At 29.8% G+C, this 22,527-nt stretch overlaps 3 protein-coding genes and 2 long non-coding RNA genes across 9 annotated transcripts; all 5 read left to right on the top strand.

The window, feature by feature from the left end:
- Positions 1–590: 590 nt before the first annotated feature.
- On the top strand, positions 591–1,743 carry LOC149497725 (uncharacterized). The gene is made up of 2 exons (XR_016319923.1): positions 591–718; positions 1,539–1,743. It is a non-coding gene; the product is annotated as an uncharacterized LOC149497725 (long non-coding RNA).
- Positions 1,744–6,457: 4,714 nt separating this feature from the next.
- Positions 6,458–7,609, top strand: LOC149497724 (uncharacterized). Its single transcript, XR_016319949.1, has 2 exons — positions 6,458–6,585; positions 7,405–7,609. It is a non-coding gene; the product is annotated as an uncharacterized LOC149497724 (long non-coding RNA).
- Positions 7,610–10,688: 3,079 nt separating this feature from the next.
- LOC149497723 (uncharacterized) lies at positions 10,689–11,183 on the top strand. Its single transcript, XM_089719271.1, has one exon. It carries the CDS (start codon positions 10,689–10,691, stop codon positions 11,181–11,183), a length of 495 nt encoding a protein of 164 aa, XP_089575397.1.
- Positions 11,184–12,776: 1,593 nt separating this feature from the next.
- LOC149497722 (uncharacterized) lies at positions 12,777–13,289 on the top strand. The gene is made up of 2 exons (XM_089719270.1): positions 12,777–12,980; positions 13,023–13,289. The coding sequence occupies exons 1-2, from the start codon at positions 12,777–12,779 to the stop codon at positions 13,287–13,289; spliced, it is 471 nt and encodes a 156-aa protein (XP_089575396.1).
- A 4,533-nt stretch (positions 13,290–17,822) lies between these two features.
- LOC105629612 (NAC domain-containing protein 82) lies at positions 17,823–22,267 on the top strand. Of its 5 annotated transcripts, XM_020677550.3 has the most exons (6): positions 17,823–17,978; positions 18,410–19,637; positions 20,692–21,111; positions 21,222–21,348; positions 21,570–21,623; positions 21,723–21,864. In XM_020677550.3, the coding sequence occupies exons 2-5, from the start codon at positions 18,780–18,782 to the stop codon at positions 21,590–21,592; spliced, it is 1,428 nt and encodes a 475-aa protein (XP_020533209.1). In that variant the 5' UTR covers positions 17,823–17,978; positions 18,410–18,779; the 3' UTR covers positions 21,593–21,623; positions 21,723–21,864. The 5 variants fall into 5 exon arrangements, with proteins under 5 accessions (XP_020533209.1, XP_012066614.1, XP_089575528.1 ...); XM_012211224.4 differs by lacking the exon at positions 21,570–21,623 and having other exon boundaries at positions 20,695–21,111; positions 21,723–22,267; XM_089719402.1 differs by lacking the exon at positions 21,570–21,623 and having other exon boundaries at positions 21,789–22,267.
- The last annotated feature ends 260 nt before the right edge of the window (positions 22,268–22,527 follow it).

Here is a 22,527-nt window from a genome sequence, read left to right as displayed (position 1 = left end):
TTAGTTAAATTGTTTTGCAAAACTATAAATTTGAAAGACATATACTAAAATTTCATTTACCTCTAGAATTTTTTGCAAATAAGCATGAATAGAAAAGTAAAGATATATTGATATAAAATATAAAATTATTATAAATAAATGAAAAAAAATTAAATAGTTGAATTTAAAGCTAAAAAAGATAAAAAAAATTTTCAAATATCAATATAGATAATTATTTTAAATAAGTACTAATTTTTAAACTTTAGAAAAATATCTTAAAATGATCTAATAAAAAGTTTAAAATTGAATATAGATATAAATAATTATTGTAAATGAATATTAATTTTATTTCTAATATTTAGTGTAATACACCGAATTTTTATTTTCGAAATTTTCAAATTTAATTTAAATCAAAAATAAGAAATTTTGACTGTGTGGGCTGTAAATGTAACACAGTCTCAAATCGAGCCCAAATTTTTGAGTTGGGCCCAAGCCCAAAAACAGATTATTCGGGAATTTCGATTAGAGAACACTTAAAAAGTTTCGATGAAATAAAATGGGACTCTAGTTACTAATTGATTACAAATGTATGTATATGTATGTAAACTGCATTTTCCAAATTAGAATTCTTATGTAGAATTTTCTTATTATATAGATACTTATAAAGTTTCGGACTGTGAAGACAAAGGCCAGGAGCGCACAATAAGAAAGGCAGTCCTTTGAAGGACAACAAAAAACTGTGAGTAGTGTTAGATAATTCGCCTCATCCGCCTGCATTCATGCATTCACGACTAAATGTTATCATGCATTACTGCTATATTGTGATGCACTATTTGTTGATATTAAATAATGCTTGATTACCTGTGATGTGATATTGCTGTGCCTTGTTTGTGTGGAATTGGGATGAAGTGGACCACCATGGATTTGTGAGGACGGTCTATGTGATATGGATCCTGAATATGATATGATATGGAGTTTGACCGTCAGCCGGGTAAATGGGAGATCGGCGCCCCCGTGTGCACCTGATGATATGGATTATATGGAAAACCACAGGATGGCTTCTTGTTGTTGCGCACCTGATGATCTAGATTTGATTGTAGCCCGCAGGGTGGCCTCCTGTTGTGAGCACTTGATGATCTAGATTGGATGGAGACCACCGGGTTGCCTCCTGTTGGCATTTTTTTTTTTTTTTTTTTTTTAAAAAAAAGAGAGAGAATGGAAAAACAATGAGAGGACTGGTCAGTGAGGAGTAGACCAGTTGGCCGTATGGGGGTCGGCTCCCTGGTGCACATGTATGAGAGGGCGAGCCATGTGTGAGGACGGCTCGTTGGGGTTTTAGGTGGTACCACTGACTAATTTCCACGTGATGTGATTATATGAAGGTGATACTAATTGTGGTTGCTGTTGTATTGCCATTTGTGTGACACTGCATGATCATAAATTTAATCGATAAACAAATAAAAATATTTTAGCATCTGTATGATTGTGTGGGGTGAGAGGGTTATCTAACCCTACTCATTGAGTTTGGCGCTCACCCCTGCCTACCTATTTTTTTCCAGGTAATAGAAGAAAGAAAAATCCTATGGAGTTGAGACATAAGTATAGAAGACTGTAAACGATAAATAAATGATGATGTAAATGTACAGGTAGAGTTCCGCAATTGTATTCTAGTGGGTTGTAGATGAACTGTACTAGTGGTACATAATTGAAATAAATTATTGGGCCTGTATCCACAATTATGAATAGTAAATGAGATTTGCATAATATAGGCTTACTATGGGCTTCGGGGGCCTTAAGCCCACCCAGGTCCTAGTGCCGGTCCGGTCCATAGAAATGGGTCGTGACAAAGTTGGTATCAGAGCATAAGTTGGGCCTTAAGAATCAATTGCGGAACTTAGGAAATTGAAACATAGGACTCCTATGTTGGGATCGGCCGTAACCAACAAAGGAGATGTAGTCTGGATTGAATTCCATTTTAGTGCCGGTGGACGCATCGCGCACGAGGATGGGAGGAAATCTATATGAAACTTAGGATGAGAATTAAAGGTTGATAAATAATAGTAAATTATAAACAGGTCTGGGTAACTGACGTTGATAAAATAAATTTTGAGTTTTGCTAAATCCTCTCCATAAATTTTGAAGCAGAAAATCAGTTGGAAATTGGTGTAATGGCCTGATCACCCAGTACACCTTGATCCAACAAGAGACACTGCTTCGTGAATTACTTGAAACTGTTTAGAAAAGAATTCAGAGTTTTAAAGACAATAAGAAAGTCAGTTTATTTGAATAATTATATATATAAAAAAAATGTTTTAGTATTTATTGGAAATTGTTTTTGTTGTGAAGTTGCAATTAATTGTTTAGTTTTATTGTTCTGTCGATTCTCTACAACGATTGCAATTTTGATTTATTATCTATCCCGAGGACTAAATTAGGCCTACAGAAAATAATAGTGATAAATTAATAATAAATGGTATAGAATATGAATTTGAATGAAAATTTCAATTAAGATATAGATTAAATTCTAAGAATGTTGCGGTTAGGGATTACATAGTGGAAATTGTAATCTAAATTAGAAAGGGAGGATTTAGGATAAACAATCATACTAGACAAGAAATCCTCAATTAACCAAGGCAAAACTTAAGGATGTAAAAAGAGGAAATTTGTAAATTTCTCAAGTAGAATATTAAGGAGAATAGAAATTTATTGGAATAATTAAATAAAGTCAAACGTAGAAACGATAAATTGTGTTTAAGTACAACAAAAGGTAGTTGAAAGGTAGTTGATTGGGTAATTCTCGACATATAGAATTTAAATAGAGTTATTAAAGCAATATAAAAGACAAAGGTAATTTAACCATAAGAGTAAATGTGAAGACACATAATTTCTGATAGGTCATATTGAGGTGAGGCAAAATAACTAAACAGAATAAAGAAGCAGATAAAACTTCCTTGAACAATTAGCATGAAAGGTAAGATTTTGGGTGTTTTAATATAGAATTAAAAGTAGTAAATAATTGGGCAAAGGTTTGAATTTAAAATTTGATTAATATGGAAAAGATTGACTAATAGATAATAGAAGTAATTACAAGCCATGGAATTATTATAAATCTATATGAGAAATTTACGAAAAGAAAATGATAAGTTGAGCAATTCAATTGAATCGTTAACAGACTTATGGAACTAGTGTGTATGTAAGGGATAGTTGTTATAATTAAAAAAAAAAAAAAAAAAATTTATAAGGTAAAAAGTGTAGTAAGTGTATTAGATATGATATAATTAAGATTCTAGTACATGTAGGATACTTAGTGGGCTAGACTAAGTTGATGAATTAATTATAATAAAATGAATGTAGAAGATGATGAATAACTTTAAATCACAAATGGGGGAATGAATGGGGAAAGGAATGTGGATGCTATAGGAAAACTTAATAATTAAGGGAATTTGATATATCTGGGTAGAGAGTTATGTAAAAAGAACTAGTAGTAATTGTGAATCTAAGTTATTTATAAGAAACGTATATAAAATCTGCTTTCAAGCATTAAGTACAAAATTAGATTGAGGTGCTAAGTAAAATAAAAGCAAAATGTAACAAAATTTGGAAGAGGATAAAGGTCAAAGATAACTCATAATAATGAAGTAGAGATTGAAAAAAAAAAAAAAAAAAAAAAATTAAATTAGAATAAAGAAAGCTAAGAAGCAATGACCTTAGGAACGCCATAGATTCATGTACCCATCCTTAAAACTCTTTTACGGATAAGACTTAAATGAGGTTGGGTACACTAAAGAGATATGAAGGATAAAAGAAATATTAAAAATAATAAAAATAAATTGGGAAAGAAATAAAGCTCAAATGTAAGAAATATGTATACAAAATAATAATAATAGTAAAAATAAAGATAAAGATAAATAATAAATAAAAATAATAATAATAATAATAATAATAATAATAATAATAATAATAATAATAATAAAATAAAAATAACCTTTGAAAAAAAAAATTTGAATTAAGGTGTGAACTAATATACTTGACAGACTAGAAATAGCCAAAGGAATAATAATGATGGATATTAGAATATTCTTGGTTAAGAAGATCATTTAGGGATGAAATATGTAACAGAAGACTGGAACTTGATGATTTGAGGATTGTCCTCGTGGAGATAGACAATTCATTTTTGTGAAATAACAAAAGGTTTTCAAAAAAAATACAGCGGGTATTGATTTTCAAACTTGATAAAAATATTTTTATACCGCGATTGATATTGGTATTTAAATGACATTAAGGTAAATGCAAATATTTATTATAAGAATTTTAAAGTTATGTGTGTGTGACATGCTGATATTGTTACACGTGGAAAAAAAAAATTATTTTGAAATTTTTTTTAGATATAGTCAGTTACCCAAGGATGGTCAACCTAGGCTGTAGTTGATAACTCATTAGTTGAATTTTTGAATATACGATTAATATAATGATTTATATCAGCGAAATAATGTATATTATAACTATTAGTAAATCAAGACTTTTAATTTGCTCAAAAATCTTTAGTAGACAGTTGATAAAATGTCTGATATGAGATAATTAGTGTTGCAAACTATTATTATAAATGAAACCATTGAATAGAAACTTTCTTAAGAAAAAGAGATTTGACATCAGTAACAGAAATGAACTGTAGAATTAACTTGGGAATAAGAGATATAAAGCAGTGAAACTTAGAAATAGATATATTAAAAAAAAAAAAATAGAAATTTTGAGTACTGTGCCTTTTTAACTGTAGTAAATTGTGACAACAGAATTAAAGAGACTTGATGTGGAAACTTACATTGCCAGGTAATTTACGAAATCATAAGAAAGCTATTCTACTTTAGAGAACGTTTTGGAGTAAAAGATATGTTAATACAATACAATGTAAATATGTGACAAAGTTGATAAATATTAAAATTAATAAATTTAAATCCTGACAAGATGGCTGGCAGCAAAGAAAAAGAATATTCGAAGTTGATCCTTCTGTGAGACAATGCTTAAATTGATTAGGGGGCTATCTGAAAATGATAACAGTAGTAGATGTAAACAACCCATAAATTTATTAAACAATTAAACTTCAAGAGGAAAGTCCGAGAATAGTGATTAAATTAGTGAAATGTACAGATATTAGTTGATATTAGTTGAGGTTGAGATAAGAACACCAGGTGGCATTGTGCTAACATGAGAAACTAGAGTTGATAAGGTTAAATGAACAAATTTAAGGAAGTGATAAATACCTTGCTAAACTTAAATAAGAAAAGGGTGAGATAGATAAATTGATACTATATTTTAAAAACTTGGATGGAAAATTAAACAATTAGCTTAAGTATTATAAATGTGGAGTAGGACCTTGCGATTATTTCATAATTAAGGTATAAACTGAACTTTTATATGGAACAAATAAATTATTTAGTTGACGCAGAGTTGGGTGAAAGAAATTGAGTTAGTGATGTCTACTTAAATGGTGTAATGTCGGAATTGTAAGACAGTGTTATGTCGGGACTTAAGAACTGTTATTGAGATAATAAATATTAGGGTGAAACGATAGTGATCGGATAAATCGTGAAAAATCATGATTCGTAGTATAAAGAAACTAAGTGGAAGGAATGCTGAATAAGTATGCTTTACTATCATTAAGATGAATTAATAAACAACCTAAGTGAAATGAGCGGTTATTATGAAAGTCAACTTTTAATGATATATGTTAAGATAATTTAAGGAATAAGTGTTAGATGTAAGGACGGCGATTAAATAGAAAGTGTGGAGATCCCTGTAGAGTAAGATAACTAATAGTGCAGAGATGTCCTTAGTAAAGGAGCTATTTAAATAATTACGCTAGTATACAACAAATATATTATAAGAAAGATAGGACTTGTGTAAATAAGACTCGAATCGTCCTGCGATATTATAAAAAGCAAGGGTTACAAGATAATTTTCCTTAAACTTACGTCTCTTAGACGAAGCTTCTTGTAAGCCTTAGGCAAGTAATGCGAACATGGAACAAAACGTTGCTTTAAATAAGATAATTGGTAATAGAAGAACAACCAGAATACCTCTACTCATCTTTCCTCGATCAATATATGTGTTCTGGAGCTGTCATTTGAAAATGAAGTAATTCCTATGACTTTGAAATTCTATCTCTCTGTCCATTCTCATTCTTTTTCCACTAGACTCAATTCGAGGACGAATTGTCTTAAGGGGGGGAGATTGTAATACACCGAATTTTTATTTTCGAAATTTTCAAATTTAATTTAAATCAAAAATAAGAAATTTTGACTGTGTGGGCTGTAAATGTAACACAGTCTCAAATCGAGCCCAAATTTTTGAGTTGGGCCCAAGCCCAAAAACAGATTATTCGGGAATTTCGATTAGAGAACACTTAAAAAGTTTCGATGAAATAAAATGGGACTCTAGTTACTAATTGATTACAAATGTATGTATATGTATGTAAACTGCATTTTCCAAATTAGAATTCTTATGTAGAATTTTCTTATTATATAGATACTTATAAAGTTTCGGACTGTGAAGACAAAGGCCAGGAGCGCACAATAAGAAAGGCAGTCCTTTGAAGGACAACAAAAAACTGTGAGTAGTGTTAGATAATTCGCCTCATCCGCCTGCATTCATGCATTCACGACTAAATGTTATCATGCATTACTGCTATATTGTGATGCACTATTTGTTGATATTAAATAATGCTTGATTACCTGTGATGTGATATTGCTGTGCCTTGTTTGTGTGGAATTGGGATGAAGTGGACCACCATGGATTTGTGAGGACGGTCTATGTGATATGGATCCTGAATATGATATGATATGGAGTTTGACCGTCAGCCGGGTAAATGGGAGATCGGCGCCCCCGTGTGCACCTGATGATATGGATTATATGGAAAACCACAGGATGGCTTCTTGTTGTTGCGCACCTGATGATCTAGATTTGATTGTAGCCCGCAGGGTGGCCTCCTGTTGTGAGCACTTGATGATCTAGATTGGATGGAGACCACCGGGTTGCCTCCTGTTGGCATTTTTTTTTTTTTTTTTTTTAAAAAAAAAGAGAGAGAATGGAAAAACAATGAGAGGACTGGTCAGTGAGGAGTAGACCAGTTGGCCGTATGGGGGTCGGCTCCCTGGTGCACATGTATGAGAGGGCGAGCCATGTGTGAGGACGGCTCGTTGGGGTTTTAGGTGGTACCACTGACTAATTTCCACGTGATGTGATTATATGAAGGTGATACTAATTGTGGTTGCTGTTGTATTGCCATTTGTGTGACACTGCATGATCATAAATTTAATCGATAAACAAATAAAAATATTTTAGCATCTGTATGATTGTGTGGGGTGAGAGGGTTATCTAACCCTACTCATTGAGTTTGGCGCTCACCCCTGCCTACCTATTTTTTTCCAGGTAATAGAAGAAAGAAAAATCCTATGGAGTTGAGACATAAGTATAGAAGACTGTAAACGATAAATAAATGATGATGTAAATGTACAGGTAGAGTTCCGCAATTGTATTCTAGTGGGTTGTAGATGAACTGTACTAGTGGTACATAATTGAAATAAATTATTGGGCCTGTATCCACAATTATGAATAGTAAATGAGATTTGCATAATATAGGCTTACTATGGGCTTCGGGGGCCTTAAGCCCACCCAGGTCCTAGTGCCGGTCCGGTCCATAGAAATGGGTCGTGACATTTAGTTAATAAAATGAAATTTTTTTTTTAAAAAGTATCTTCATTAGTACAATGACAAATAAGTTATCAAAATAATGAGATTTAATTACTATCAATCTTGTTTATTTATCTTTTTTCTTTTTCCGCTCCTATTTTTGCCTCTATATTTCTTTCTATACACATATCATTTTATACTATTAAAAAATTCTGAAAAAGAAAAAGAAGAGACCAATTGATCATATGGATTGCAGTTGTTATTGCCATCCTTTTGCTAATCAAAATCTGAAAAACAATAATAATGTACACATGAAAATAAAAAAAATAATCAAAACATAAAATTGAAAACAAACTAATCGAAAGAACAACAAAAAGATAAAAAGAAAACCATTATGAAAATAATCATTGGAAGTTTTTAAAGATTTAAACTCAAAAGTTCAAAAGTTTTTAAAGTTTTAAATTCAATAATTCTAAATTTTAAAAGATTTAATTATTCAAAGATTTAGATTTAGATATAGGTATATATGGATATAAAAATAGAAATGCTCAAATATTACAAAAAATTTAGAAAATTTATAAAAAAAAAGAGAAAAATAAATATTCAAATATGGGAGTGCCACGTTAGCTTTGAAAAGTTTTTTCAGGATTTTATTTCTTCAAATTTATATATTTTTAAATAAATATATGCAGAGAATAAGTCACTTTGAAATTTTACATTTTTCTTCTTTATAATTATTTTTAAAATTTTTGATTTTAATATTTAATCATAATTTATTTTTGAAGAAGATACTTTTTTATTTTTTCTATATTTTTTATTTTCATTTTATTTTTTTATTTAAATAAATAGTAATATTTCATAAAATTAAAAATTAAATGCAAAATTTTGTTCTTCTTGTATTTATTGCAAATTTGAAGATAAAGTTTTAATTTAATTAAGAATTTTGAGTCATATTTAAATAATTATTATAAATATTTTTAAAACTATTAAATTATTAAACTTTTAAATGTCAAAATTTATATTATATATCAGTGTTTAAAATTTAATTTTCAATTTATATTATGGAGTTCCACGTCAGTTTTGAAGAGATTTTTTTTGTTTGAAGATATGAGAGTATCACGTCTAAGTTTGAAAAGATTTTTTTTTTCAGGATTATATTGATATACAGATATAGATTTTATTTCTTCAAATTTTAATATATGTAGATAATAAGTCATTCTAAAATTTTAAAATTTTCTTTTTTATAACTATTTTTTAAATGTTTTGATTTTAATACTTGATCTTAATTTATTGTTGAAGAATATACTTTTTCTTATTCAAAAAAAGAGATACTTTTTTATTTTTTTTATTATTTTTATTTTCATTATATTTTTTTGTTATATAATAAATAGTAGTATTTGATAAAATTAAAAATTAAAAATTAAATGCAAAATTTTATTCTTCTTGTATTTATTGTAAACTTGAAGTCAAAATTTTAATTTAATTAAGAATTTTAAGTGATATGTAAATAATTATTATTAAATATTTTCTGTGTAAACCACCAGTATCCGGATCTTATTGCCACCTAATCTATCTCGGGGATTAATCACAGTTAAGGCTCTTCGGCCCTACCTGCAAGTGCGTTTATTAGGTCCGAACCCGAGAGCTCTTCCCATATGCCCATCATGCTTTGCCAACTGAGCCACAACTCGTAGGTTATTATTAAATATTTTTAAAACTATTAAATCATTGGACTTCTAAATGTCAAATTTATATTATATATCGCTATTTAAAATTTAATTTTCATAATTCAAGATTTAATTTTAATAAAAACAACTGGTGTTAGAACCCGCGCGATGAGACTATTTAATATACAAAGCAATCAACTAAGATTTTTTTTTATTACTAATAAAAAATGAAGCATTTTTTTAATTTGTTTTTGTGTGATTGAAATAAAAAATTAAATTGTTTTATTTTATATTTATAATTTATTATAAATAATTTTTTATTTATTTAAAATATTAATGTATTACTTTTTTTATTTTTTACTTTTATTTTTATTTTCATTATATTTTTTGTTATTTAATAAATACTAGTATTTGATAAAATTAAAAATTAAATGCAAAGTTTTATTCTTCTCGTATTTTTTTGAAATTTGAAGTTAAAATTTTAATTTAATTAAGTGATATTTAAATAATTATTATTAAATATTTTTAAACTATTAAATTATTGAAGTTCTTGAAGAAATCAACACTGTAAAATATTTTTTTGTGTCATCTTTTTTATGCAGATGATAGTTTGTTCTTTGAGAGAGTGAATATAGAAGAAATCAACACTGTTAAGCAAATTCTTCTAGAGTATGACGTTGTTTCGGGTCAAAAAGTAAACTTGGAAAAATATGAAATATCTTTTAGTGCGAATGTTCGAGGTGAGTTTAGGGAAATGGTGGAAAGTATGTTGGAGCCTGGGGGGAGAAAGGGATTCGATTTTTCATACCAAATATCTTGGAATTCCGGCAGTGATTGGGAGAAAGACCAGTGAATTGTTTAGTAACATTGTTGATCATGTTGCAAAAAAACTAAAAGGCTGGAAAGAACAATTTCTCTCTATTGCAGGTAAGGAGGTCCTTCTGAAATCAATTGTGCAATCTATTCCCACTTACCTTATGAGTTGCTTTCTTCTGCCTAAGAAGAATATCTGTGATCAAAGTGAGAGTATGATGGCAATTTTTGGTGGGTCAACAGAAAGAAGAGCGCCGTATTCATTGGGCTTCTTGGAAATCGTTGTGTCGAGCGCCGTGATTTACATGTTTTTAATCTGGCAATGTTGGCTTGTCAATGCTGGAGGCTTGCTCAGGATGATGGTTCCTTGTTGTCTGCTCTGTGCAAAGCTCGATATTTTCCTAATTCTTCTTTTTTAGGTGCGGCAGCTGGGTATCTTCTGGGTATCGGCAGCTCGATGGATTGTGGAAAAAGGATCTCGCTGGCTTATTGTCAATGGGTCCCATGTTAGAATCTGGCAGGATAATTGGTTGATTGGTCAACATGGTTTTCATCCTTAGTCTCCTCCGGTTAATCTCGAGTAGCTGGAATGAAGCTTTCATTCGTGACAATATTTTACCTTTCGAGGCTGATCTTATCCTACAAATTCCGTTATCTAGCCGTAGAGTTACTGACACTCTTTCTTGGCCTCCCACTGTCAATGGTAGTTTTACGGTAAAATTGGCTTATCATTTCGCATTTGATTGTCTACGTGCTCAATCTGCAGGTGGTTCCTCTAGTAATGATGTATTTAAGATTTTTGGACGGGTTTCGAAGTATTGTATTCCTTCTAAGGTGAAACATTTTATTTTTAAAGCTGTGCATTCTTATCTGCCTTCGAAGGAAAATCTAATTCGAAGAGGAGTCGATTGTGATCCCATTTGTCAGTCTTGCGGCGAAGCATCAGAGTCAATCTTGCACTCTCTTCTCCTGTGCCCAGTAGCGAAGGTTATTTGGGCTGTTTGTCCACTTCGTGTTACGTTTGAGGAAACTGTTTAGTCTTTTCAGGAGCGGTTTTCTGAGCAAATTCATGGTCGACCGAAGGAACAGATGGAGATCCTTTGAATGATTCTTTGGGCCATTTGGCGGCAGAGTAACCTTTAGATTTTCCAACAGCTAAAGGTCTCTGCAATAGTTTCTTGTAATTTTACAGTTAACCTTGGGCTAGAATTCTTGAATGCTGCGTCTTTAAAGTCAGGTCCTCCTTCTGCGCCAAGACAGATTACTTGATGGAGTCCTCCGCTACAAGGAGCTGTCAAAACTAACCCTGATGCTGCAGCTGTGGATGTTGGTGATTCTCGACATATTGTGCTGGGTATGGTCATCCGTGATTTTGCAGGACAGGTCCTTGGGATAGCCCAGCAATTTCTTCACTCTTCCTTATCTGTTGAAGAAGCAGAAGTTGAAGCTGCAATTCTGGCCATCCGGCGTGCAATGCAACAAAATTTTATGAATGTTTACCTTGGAGCTTGATTCACAGGTGGTCACTACGTGTTTACAAGGTGGCAAGCCTCTCCCTATCTCTGACTCGGGTACTCGTCTTTTGGGTGCTACAGGAGCTTTTCCAACAACTTTCAGAAGTCTATTTTTCATGTTTTTAGGGAGAGCAACTCTGTTGCTCATAGTTTACCGAAACTTGCTCTTGATTTGCAGGATTCCAATCTGGTTTGGATGGTTCATGTACCTCAAACCATACATTCTTTGGTTGTAGCTGACTTACCTCCTTCTGGTAGCTTTTAATGCATTTGTTATTCCCCTCAAAAAAAAAAAAAAAAAATATATATATATATATATATATATATATATATATATATATATTGAACTTCTAAATGTCAAAATTTATATTATATATCAGTGTTTAAAATTTAATTTTCATAATTCAAGGTTTAATTTTAACAAAGACAATTTCTTTCTTGCTGTTTTTATCAATCCGTTCAAGTTATTTATTTTTGCGAGAGTAAAATTAGAGTACAGATTCTAAAACTTCTATATTGGTGTATAATTTTTCCCCACCATTAGATTTAGAATGAGTAAATATAAACCACTTGATCTAAACTAAATCAAATGACTTGATATACCTGTAAAAATAGGTTATCAAAAGTGGAAATTTTTCTCTTTGTTTTTTTCAATGTATCAAAAGTAGTTAAAAGAAATATATAAATCAAAAATAGCACATTTATTTTTAATTTAATATCTAATTTTTACTCGTTCGATATATATTTTTACTCGTTCGATATCTAATCAAGAACGTGCGATATATATTTTTACTCGTTCAACGTACCCATTAGAATGATTATTTATAATTTTTTTATATATTTTTTATTAATTTTTACAAAGACAATATACAAATTCAATATTTTTAATTATAATTATTATATATATAAAAATAGGTGTGAACCACTATTATAAATATATAGTATTTGATAAAAAATTTTAATAATTTTTTACAATAGATTTTTTTGATAAAATTAAACAGTTACAAAATTGAAAATAAATAACCATTTGATCTAAGATCTTGCATTATATAAAAATAAATACATATATAAATGTGGATGGTGGATGCATGAGGTAGAAGGTGGATGGTGGGGTAAGATGTGGGGTTTAGATGCTTCCCCTAAAGACAAAGATTTTATGTGGAGGGCTCTAAGGAATGTGTTGCCTACAAAGGAGAGATTGAGAAGGAGAGAGGTGGAGATTGATATTGGGTGTCCTTGGTGTGGGGAGGAAGAGGATATTAATCATGCAATAGTGTCATGTAGTAAGGCTAAGGGAGTTTGGAAGCAAGGGGGGTATGAAGTAGGTGATATAAATATTTCTTTTACTAACTTCTTTTTTCAGGTACTTACTAATGGTGATAAACTAAAATCCCAAAAGTTTTTGGTGTATGCTAGATATATTTGGATGGCAAGAAATAATGCTCTTTGGAACAATATAAGAGACACGAGCTACACTACATTCTTGAAGGCAAAAGAATACATGATTAGTTGGGAACGTATAAAGTTGGCGCAAAAGAGCATGGCTAGTGCATCCTCAAATACAAGTCGGCAGCGGCTTGCAATATTCCCACTTGGACGTCTTAGCAACAGTGGAGACCAATCATGGTAAGCTTTTGTGGATGGTTCTATTTTTGAGCAAGAAGGCATGCAAGGCTTTGGAGCGGCGATGGAGACAGAGGAAGGCATTTTTATTCGAGCAGTTTCAGGCCACCTTACAGGTGGTACGGACCCTTTTATTGCAGAGGCTCTAGCTCTTGGTAGCTTTTTATTATTTCTCAAGCAAAATTATGCTGAGCGTGGAGGTACTATTTTCATAGACTCCCAGGTTTTATTTTTTGCTTTGAGCTCCTCTATTTTATTCAGATCGGATGTTGGGAGTATTATTTATGATTGTAAGAACTTATTTTTAGAACTCCTTTTAGTTTCGTGTAGATGGATTCGTAGGCAAGCGAACTTAAAGGCTCATACCCTAACTCGAGCTTCTATTCGCTTTGCGCATCTACGTATCTGGAATTATATTCCTCATTGTTTGTCTGAGATTTATGATAATGAATGCAAGGCTATGAGTTTTACTCTTTCAAAAAAAAAAAAAAAACATATATAAATTATTGGTAATCAAAGTTAAATTTTTTTTTGTGATAGTATACCAAAATAAAAAAAAATCAAAAATTAAAATTAGTATCTTAGTCATTAATAATAATAAAGTGATAAGTTTTCAATATAGTAATAAGAAAGAAACTCTTGATAATAGAGAGTCATAAATTGATAGTAGTCAAAGAAAATATAGTTATTTGATAAATTAAATTTTCAATTGAGTTATAATTTAAATATTTATCCTTTATTATCATAATAATAGATGTAATATTAAAATCAAAGTATAATAAATTTTTAAACTAAAACTATGCAACAACTTTAAAAAAAAAAAAAAAGAAGAAGTGTTAAATGTTAAAAAAATTACAATCATGATTTAAATAACTTTTTAAAAAAAATAAACAAATTATACTAATTGAAAATTGATCAAGAAATTTACTTAGTAAATTAAGGATAAAATAATTAATACCATTCAAGAGAATGATAAGACAAAAAGTAGCTAACAATAAGCACACAAAAGGAAATATGAGGAAAAGAAAAAAATTTCAATTTATAATTTATAAATTTAATTATTTTTAGATTTTTAATATAAAATAGTTAAGTCCTTTTGCAATAAAATTATAAATATAATTGATTTAATATCGGAGTCAATCAAAACTTCTACAATAGGATTTTCATGCTTAATTAAAATTTGATTGAATGTTTCGATTATGATTTCTAATATATATTTGATTTAATATTAATAAATTATATATATATATATATATATATATATAGTTTATTTAATTAATTTATTATTATTAGGAATCATATATATTTGATTAGTTTATTTCATTTTGTATTACTTTAAATATTATTTAATATTAACTAACATTTGCATATATTAACTGTGAAGAGAATATAAATTTCAATTAATTGATACAAATTATATTTAAAAAATCAATGATATTTATTTCCTTTTTTTTTTTTTGAACTAATGGATTTATTTCTTCAAAAGTAAATTATCATTATTTTTTCAACCAATAAAATCAAAATTCTTAAGTTTTATATTCTTACCATATATATTTTATATAATATAAAATATAATTTATTATTTTATCCAATATAATTTATATTTAAATAGGAAATGTATATCCTTAATAATTAAATTGGCTTTATTTTTCAACCAATAAAATTAAAATCCTTAAATTTTATATTCTTACCATATATATTATATATAATATATAAATATAATTTATAAGAACTATAAATAAAAACCATTCTATTAATTTGTAAATAGAGAAAGTTAAGGTTATACTTACAGCAGCAAGAAAACATGATTGCAAATTCAATAATTTCAAATTAGCAAAAGATTGACGTAACAATTTTTTATAGTTAAAAGCAACAAATTCTTGATAGCCAAAAGTAATTAAAACTGAATATATATATAATGGTATGATATGACAAATTTTTAATTAGAATGGAATTAAATTTATAATATTAATATAATAAAAATAATAAATTGATATCATAATTAGAATATGATTAGTAATAATATTTTTCTTAATTCATAAATTTAATAGGAGCATTTTAGGAACTCAATGTTCCCCTCTAATTTAATTGTGCGAATTTAAATACATATATTATAGATTATAGATTGATATAAAAGTAATTGTTTAATTGTGCGAATTTAAATATTATGTTCAATACAACTCTAATTTTTTTTTTTTTCAAAATAAGTAATTATCTAATCTATCAAATTCATTTACCCAAAATAAATTATTTAAAATTTAATGAATAATTATAAATTTTTATTTATCTTATCATTAAAATTTTTGGCATGTATTTATGCAATTATAATTGTATTATATACATTCTTTCAAAAAAAAAAAAATTGTATTATTTACATGATATCTCATTATCTTTTAATATAATATTTTCAATTAAGAAAACTAAAATTATACAATTCAAATATTTTAACTTAAAATTTAGCTCCTTTTATAATATTTGATAAATCCATGTGTCCAAAAAATTATATAAATGGAACCATATTAATTTATTTTATTGTATTATTTGAGTCATATAATTAGATTTTATTATGAAAAATAACTTTATATCAAAGTTAAAACTGAGATTTTAAATGATTTAATTTTGTTCTTATACATATAGATAATCAAACCATGTAAGATTATTTTCATAATATCTCTTTAAATGTGTTAAATTGTAACTTTTGATTATATGATAATTTGCATAAATATTTATAAATTAATTTTAGATATTCAAAACAAAAATGTATTGGTCTGATTTTAAATGTATTTATAAAAGGTTTCTATAGAAAACTGTCAATTGTAAAGTCTTAGAATATGAAAACTAGAAAACAGAAAATAGTAAATGCCATTCACTTTCTAACAATAAAAAGTCATATTTTAATTTAAAAACTTCACAAACATTATTCATGACTTTCATAATTAAAATAAAATATTATAAAATAAATATAGAATTTTTTTTAAAAAAAATTTAAAAATTTTATTATTGATTATTTATAACAAAAATATCAATTTTTATCATTATGTAAAATTTTTCAAAGATGAAAGATATAATATATTTATAATAATAAATTTAAATATATATTAAAACATAATAGGCTTAATCATAAATTTAATGTTTGAACTTTCGAAAAATTTTTATTTTAGTATTTCAACGGAAAACGTTTGCAATCAAGTGTCGGAATCAATAAATTTTTTTCAATCAAGTGTCTCCATTATACGTGGATTGTCAGAAACATGAATAAAGTGTTTGGGACCCACTAATTGTTAAAAATAATGCTGAGTAGAACATCAAATAGCTTGACACGTCACGTGTTAAGCAGCGAAGTGTAAAGATCAAAGTACAAAATTGCCCTTAACCCTTCAAGTTCTCTTTCACCTTCCTTTCAATTTGCAACTATCAAGAAACAAACACAAAAACAAAGAACAAAATTAAAAATGAACGGTCCTCAATCTATTTGTTTAGAATGTCTAATGAACAGAATCGAAATAAGTTTATCAAAGCATAACTGTCATTTCTAAATTCTGATTTCTGTAATAATGTATCTATCTTTTTTCCAATCATTTAGGTAGAATAATGAAATAAGAAATTTATATTAATCCAGAATATCCAGAATTTATCTTAATCTTTATGATATAACATTATATGTTTAAAATGACGAATGTTTGCTTGGGTTACATGTTAAAATGACAATAAATTTGGAATGAAGGAGCTATTTTAATATATATTTGAAAAAAAATGTTATAGCTATTTTAATAATGTTATAGCTCAATAATATTATTTTCATTTTTATTTCGAAGGTACATCAAACGTGGGAAATATCGAAGAGCTAGAAGGCAAATAAAAAGTCAAGATCACGGAAAGGATTGACAATAGTCAATGAATATCAATAGTTATATAATAGTACTTTGTTAAGGAATCATGTAATAAATCGATAGTGGTAAGATGGGAAGAAAAGACATAGTCCTAAGGATATTTAGGAACACAATGTCAAGTAGAAGAATGATAAGTTGGGTATGTCAACAAAATTATGAAATTAATGTATACAATATAAGAGTATAAAAATGAACATATAATGAGTATAGTCAATGTGCATAAAAAAAAGTAATTACTTTAAAAAGAATATAAATGGAAAGAGCTATTTTTAAGAATTTAAGAAAAATATAATTTTAAAGGTAGAAATATAAATATCATTTTCTTTTTAATTAGATGTTAGAACATAAAATTTGCACACCAAAATAAAGTATATTGGTAAGTGTATTCGTGATCTGAAACTAAATATAAATTTGAATCTCCTCCCCTAACACTAAAAAGAAGAAAAAAAAGCATAAAACATATATAAATAAAATATTCATTGTGTATATATAAGAAGACAGTAAATAGATACAATGTGGAGAAGTCAGAACTAATGAAGCAATCGAACCAATCAAAAGCGAAGATTCCTAAAGAAGCTTCCTGTTTTAATTACTCTCCGTCTTGCTAAATAAAATAAAATTGTAAATGTAAATATATGAAAAATAAATAAGTAAAATTACTTCTCTCTATAAAAGGAACACGCCGAGGCGGTTTTCTTATTTCGTTCTTTCTTCCACTGTTTTTCTTTCCTTCTTTCGCTGGTGGCTCTCTATTTTTCTCTCTTTTCGTCTCTCTCGCGTCTTCCGCGACGTCGCCCTCTCTCCGGGTACTTCCTTGCTCTTTTGTACTCTTTTGTTCGGGTTTTTTCTGTTTGGACTTTTTGTGTATTACTTCCTTTAATTTGTTTCATGTTATTTTGGGGAAAGAATTTGGGTTCTTGATTTTAATCGATTTAGGGTTCTTGAATTTTCGTTGATATCAGGGTATCGTTTGTTTTGATATTTGCCTCGTTTTATCGATTTAGGGTTCTTGATGCTCGACGTTGTTTGAGCATTTGTTTCTGCGACATTTTTTTGTCTCCGTTTGATGATTTGATTTTATAATAGCGGTTGTTGAGATTTGGGTTTTTCTATTGTTCTTTGTGCAATTTTTATCTGGGTGTGTTCTGTTTGGATTGGAATCTATCTAGGTTTGTTGCTTTTTCATATTTTATTTCTATTTTAGCAGAATTTGTGAGCCTAATAATGTTTAAAACAGGGTTTATATTGCACACCAAATGTCTTTTGATCTCTGCAAGAAAAAATTGCCGATTCTTTGGTGTGACTTTGAGTTTATGAACCGGGGGAGACTGTGGTGTTGGCGGAAGATATTTTTTCGACATTGGACTTGACAATAAGTTTTCTTTTTCCTATTTACTCAAAAGCTTACTCTTTTCCCATTAGATATCTCGGTTTATCTTTTATGCAAAAGAAAAAAATAAAAAGCTGTGTAGGATTTGAATTTGGGTTATATTCTGCATAACCTAAGCTATCATCATTTGCCGTTTGTGATTGCTGCTAGCGTACTGTATTTGGATTTAATAACTTAAGCTTATTGTTGGCTTGGAAACTTTCTACTGGTTTTCCTGATGGGAAAAAAAACCCTGCCTCCTGGGTTTCGGTTTCATCCGACTGATGTTGAACTTGTTAAGTATTATCTGAAGAGAAAAGTGTTGGGAAAGAATCTTCATTTTGATGCCATAGCTGAGATTGATATTTACAAATATGCTCCATGGGATCTTCCTGACAGATCCAATTTGAGAACTGGGGATCTGAAATGGTACTTCTTCTGCCCCAGAGAAAAGAAATATGCAAGTGGGACTAGGATGAATCGTGCCACTGATTTGGGTTATTGGAAAACCACAGGCAAGGATAGAACTGTTCAATATAATAATGAAGTTGTGGGGATGATAAAAACTTTAGTTTTTCACAGAGGGAAAGCACCTAAAGGGGAACGAACAGATTGGGTTATGTATGAATATAGACTTAAAGAAAAGGAGTTGGATGCTAAAGGAGTTGCTCAGGATGCATATGTGCTTTGTTCGATATTCAAGAAGGATGGTCCTGGCCCAAGAAATGGTGCTCAATATGGAGCACCTTTTAAGGAGGAAGATTGGGATGATGATGATGATGAGGAAGAGGAGTTCAACGGTGTAGGGATTGTTTCTTCTTCTGGCATGCCTGTCCTGGTACCGATTAATCAAAACAGTTCCCTGGCTACAAGCTCACATGTGCCTGAGGTTACATGCACGGGATCTATTGGAATATGTCCATATGAGGCTCTGCCATCTGCTTCAAACGCTACTGGGGTGGTTGTAGATGATTATGTTGCTGCTGCAGATCCTCCCCAATATGTGAATGAGAATGAGGGTGATGATATTCTTGCAATGCTGGCTAACTTCTATGCGGAAAACCCATCGAATCTTGGTGAAAATGACATGAATGAGGTGTGTGACATTCTCTTCTCTTTTTAACTGAATGAAAAGCCTTGATGTAGTTCTCTTGTAATGATGGTTCTACCATGTCTTTTCGTTTCTAATTCTTGCAGTTCTTCGGACATCGCTTAGTTATCTGGTTTAGTTTATCTGTCTCTGGTCATTGATCATGAGTTTACATTTTAAATATGAATATTTTTATTTCATGTAATTTAAGTTTTGGAAGGAGGGGGCTGAGTTGTTTGTATGTACCTATGATGAATAGAGGAGAAAAATATGATAAGGTTAGACAATAAAACAGAATTGTTCGGGATGTTAGGGGCTGAGTTGTATGTGGTGATGAATAGAGGAGAAAAATACAACAAGATTAGTTAATATAACAGAATTGTTCGGGATGTTACTTCTGCTTTATTTGTAATTTCATGAATGAATATAGATGATGGGATGCTGATGCCTGATAAAATGGTAGGCAATATATGCTTTTCACTATATTATCTTGACTATGCTTTTTGATGTTGTTTTCTGATGCTTTTTGTGTTTTTAATTGTATAAGCTTTTTTTTACAAACATTGTGCTTTTAACTATATTATTGCTCTCTCTCTCTCTTTCTCTCTCTCTCTCTCTCTCTCTCTCTCTATATATATATATATATATATATATATATATATATATATATATCTATGTTTGTAACATTTTAAGCTGGCAAAGCATTTGATGCTGATGCCTGATAATATGGTAGGCAATATATGCTTTTAACTATATAATCTTGACTATGCTTTTTGACATTGTTTTCTGATGCTTTTTGTGTTTTTAACTGTATAAGCTTTTTTTTACAAACATTGTTTTAGCTGTATAAGATTTTTTTTCCCTAACTAACATGTTTGCTAACACTGGATAGTACTGTCACCCACAGAGGGTTATTTATTTTTACAGATGCAGAATGTTAGTTGTGAAGTTTTTATATTTTTTCCTTGTCATCCTTTTTTTTTTTTTTTTTTTTTTGATGGTTCTACTAATCCTTTTGTTTTATACTGTACTGGAATTGATTCGTATTATTGATTTGTAGCAGGCTGTTAATATTAAATATGATGTAAATGTTCCGGCTAATCCTCAGTTGGATGGGATTGATATTTACCGTGACTTGGGAGATCTAGGCAACCTCACTGGACTTGGTGAACACGAAGATAATATCTCCAGTCATTATAGTGCTAAGTATTCCATGGACCAAAGGCTCGAAGGTGATAATATGAAATTTTTGGAGCTAATGGATCTTGAAACGCCTTTAAATTGCTCTGCTGAAGTTGGTGGATATGAACAACTCCAAAATAGTGGCTTATACGCTGGTAAAAATTGTTGCTTTAATCCTGAAGATTTATATCGCGATGCCATTCCCTCAAGTACTGTAGAGCTTGTCCCTGGATTCAGTCAGTCTCCTATACAACCTAGCTTGCATGGGTTTGAAGATCGAGTGAATGTGTTTGGCAAGGTAAAGTTAAAATCAAACAATTGGTTTATTTTGCTTTTAGTATGCAGTTTATGTGTCCTGTTTCTTTTCCATGGATTGCTTGTATTTATTTTAGTTTGCAAATTATCCAGGAAAATTGCTTTGCGGAGAATGCTAATATGGGTTATAAGAATAACAGAGCTGATTCAAATGGGAATGCAAATCCTTGTGAGACATCTGAAATAGGAAGTGCATGTGCTGCTGAACCCGTCGGAAGAGGTAGATTACATAATGCCTGATGACATTCTGATGATTGGAACAGGCATTGATGTTTTAATTTGTTTTTTGTTCAACCTTGAGAGTTGAATATATGTGGTCTACTGAGATACAGTCTGGTCAGTTACCTTTTGTTTTTGTTTAACCACAGTTAATAGAGTATTTTGGCTGAATGTTTTCAAAAAAATTGTTTTGGCCTGATTTTTGAGTCTCTTGCTGTGTAGAAGCTGTTACAGGTGACTTTTAATTTGTGGTGAAGTGAACAAAGGATGCTGCAGGTTCTCGCTGCAGTCTCTATTGTCCTATGATAATTTTTATCTGAGAAATTTTAAATGCTCATTGCTTTCTGGTCATTTTTTTGCAATGCTTGGTATCAGGAGTACAACAAAGAAATTCCTCTTCAATATTCCAATACTCATTGGAATCTGTACCTGCTTGTCCAGTTTCTGCTGCAGAACACTCGGCTCCTATTATTATTGGAGTGAAGAGATTGAAGGGTATTGTTCTGTTGGCTCCTAATGGTGGCTCCTCCATCCGTGTCAAGGCTGAGGTGACTCTTTGGACTGGCGGGTGCACTGACGACGCTTTGTCAGACAAGTTGGAGGAGTCTACTCTGTACAACCTAATTGAACATGAATCTGAGGGATTGTTTAGGTTTACATTTTTCTTTTTCTTGGGGATAATCAATTCGACTCAATTGAGCCCCATCTCCAAACTAATTTTGGGTAATGTTCTAAACTTTTTCATGTTTATGAGTAATCACCCAAACTTTTATGTTTTTGCTTGCTGGTATTGTCTATTCTGGTATTTTAACAATGTTACTTTTTCTGACTCTTTATGCGAAAACTTGTTTTGTACTGTGTTTGAAAGAACTGTTTTACTATTAACTTGAGAAACCATAATAAGCCTTCGTTATATGCCATGATGGGGTATCTAAGTAGTCAAATGCATTTGTAATGTAACTAGCCTTTTTCATGATTTGTGTTCCACGGTGACTATACTTGTTATATATATATTTTTTACGTTTTTTTTATTTTTTTTATCTATATAATATTAAAGCACAAGTTTTTGTTTAGATTAAAATAAGTTTTTTTATGATGAAAATGGTCTAAAAATTAACTTCTAACTTCATTCTTAAATCTAATAATTCTGTCTTTAATTTATAAATGCAAAATTTTTAAA

The sequence above is a fragment of the Jatropha curcas genome, chromosome 3 (genome assembly GCF_041381405.1).
Source record: "Jatropha curcas cultivar XTBG-Jc1 chromosome 3, XTBG_Jcur_1.0, whole genome shotgun sequence".
Lineage (NCBI taxonomy): Eukaryota > Viridiplantae > Streptophyta > Magnoliopsida > Malpighiales > Euphorbiaceae > Jatropha > Jatropha curcas.
This window is presented reverse-complemented; position numbering and strand designations above follow the sequence as displayed.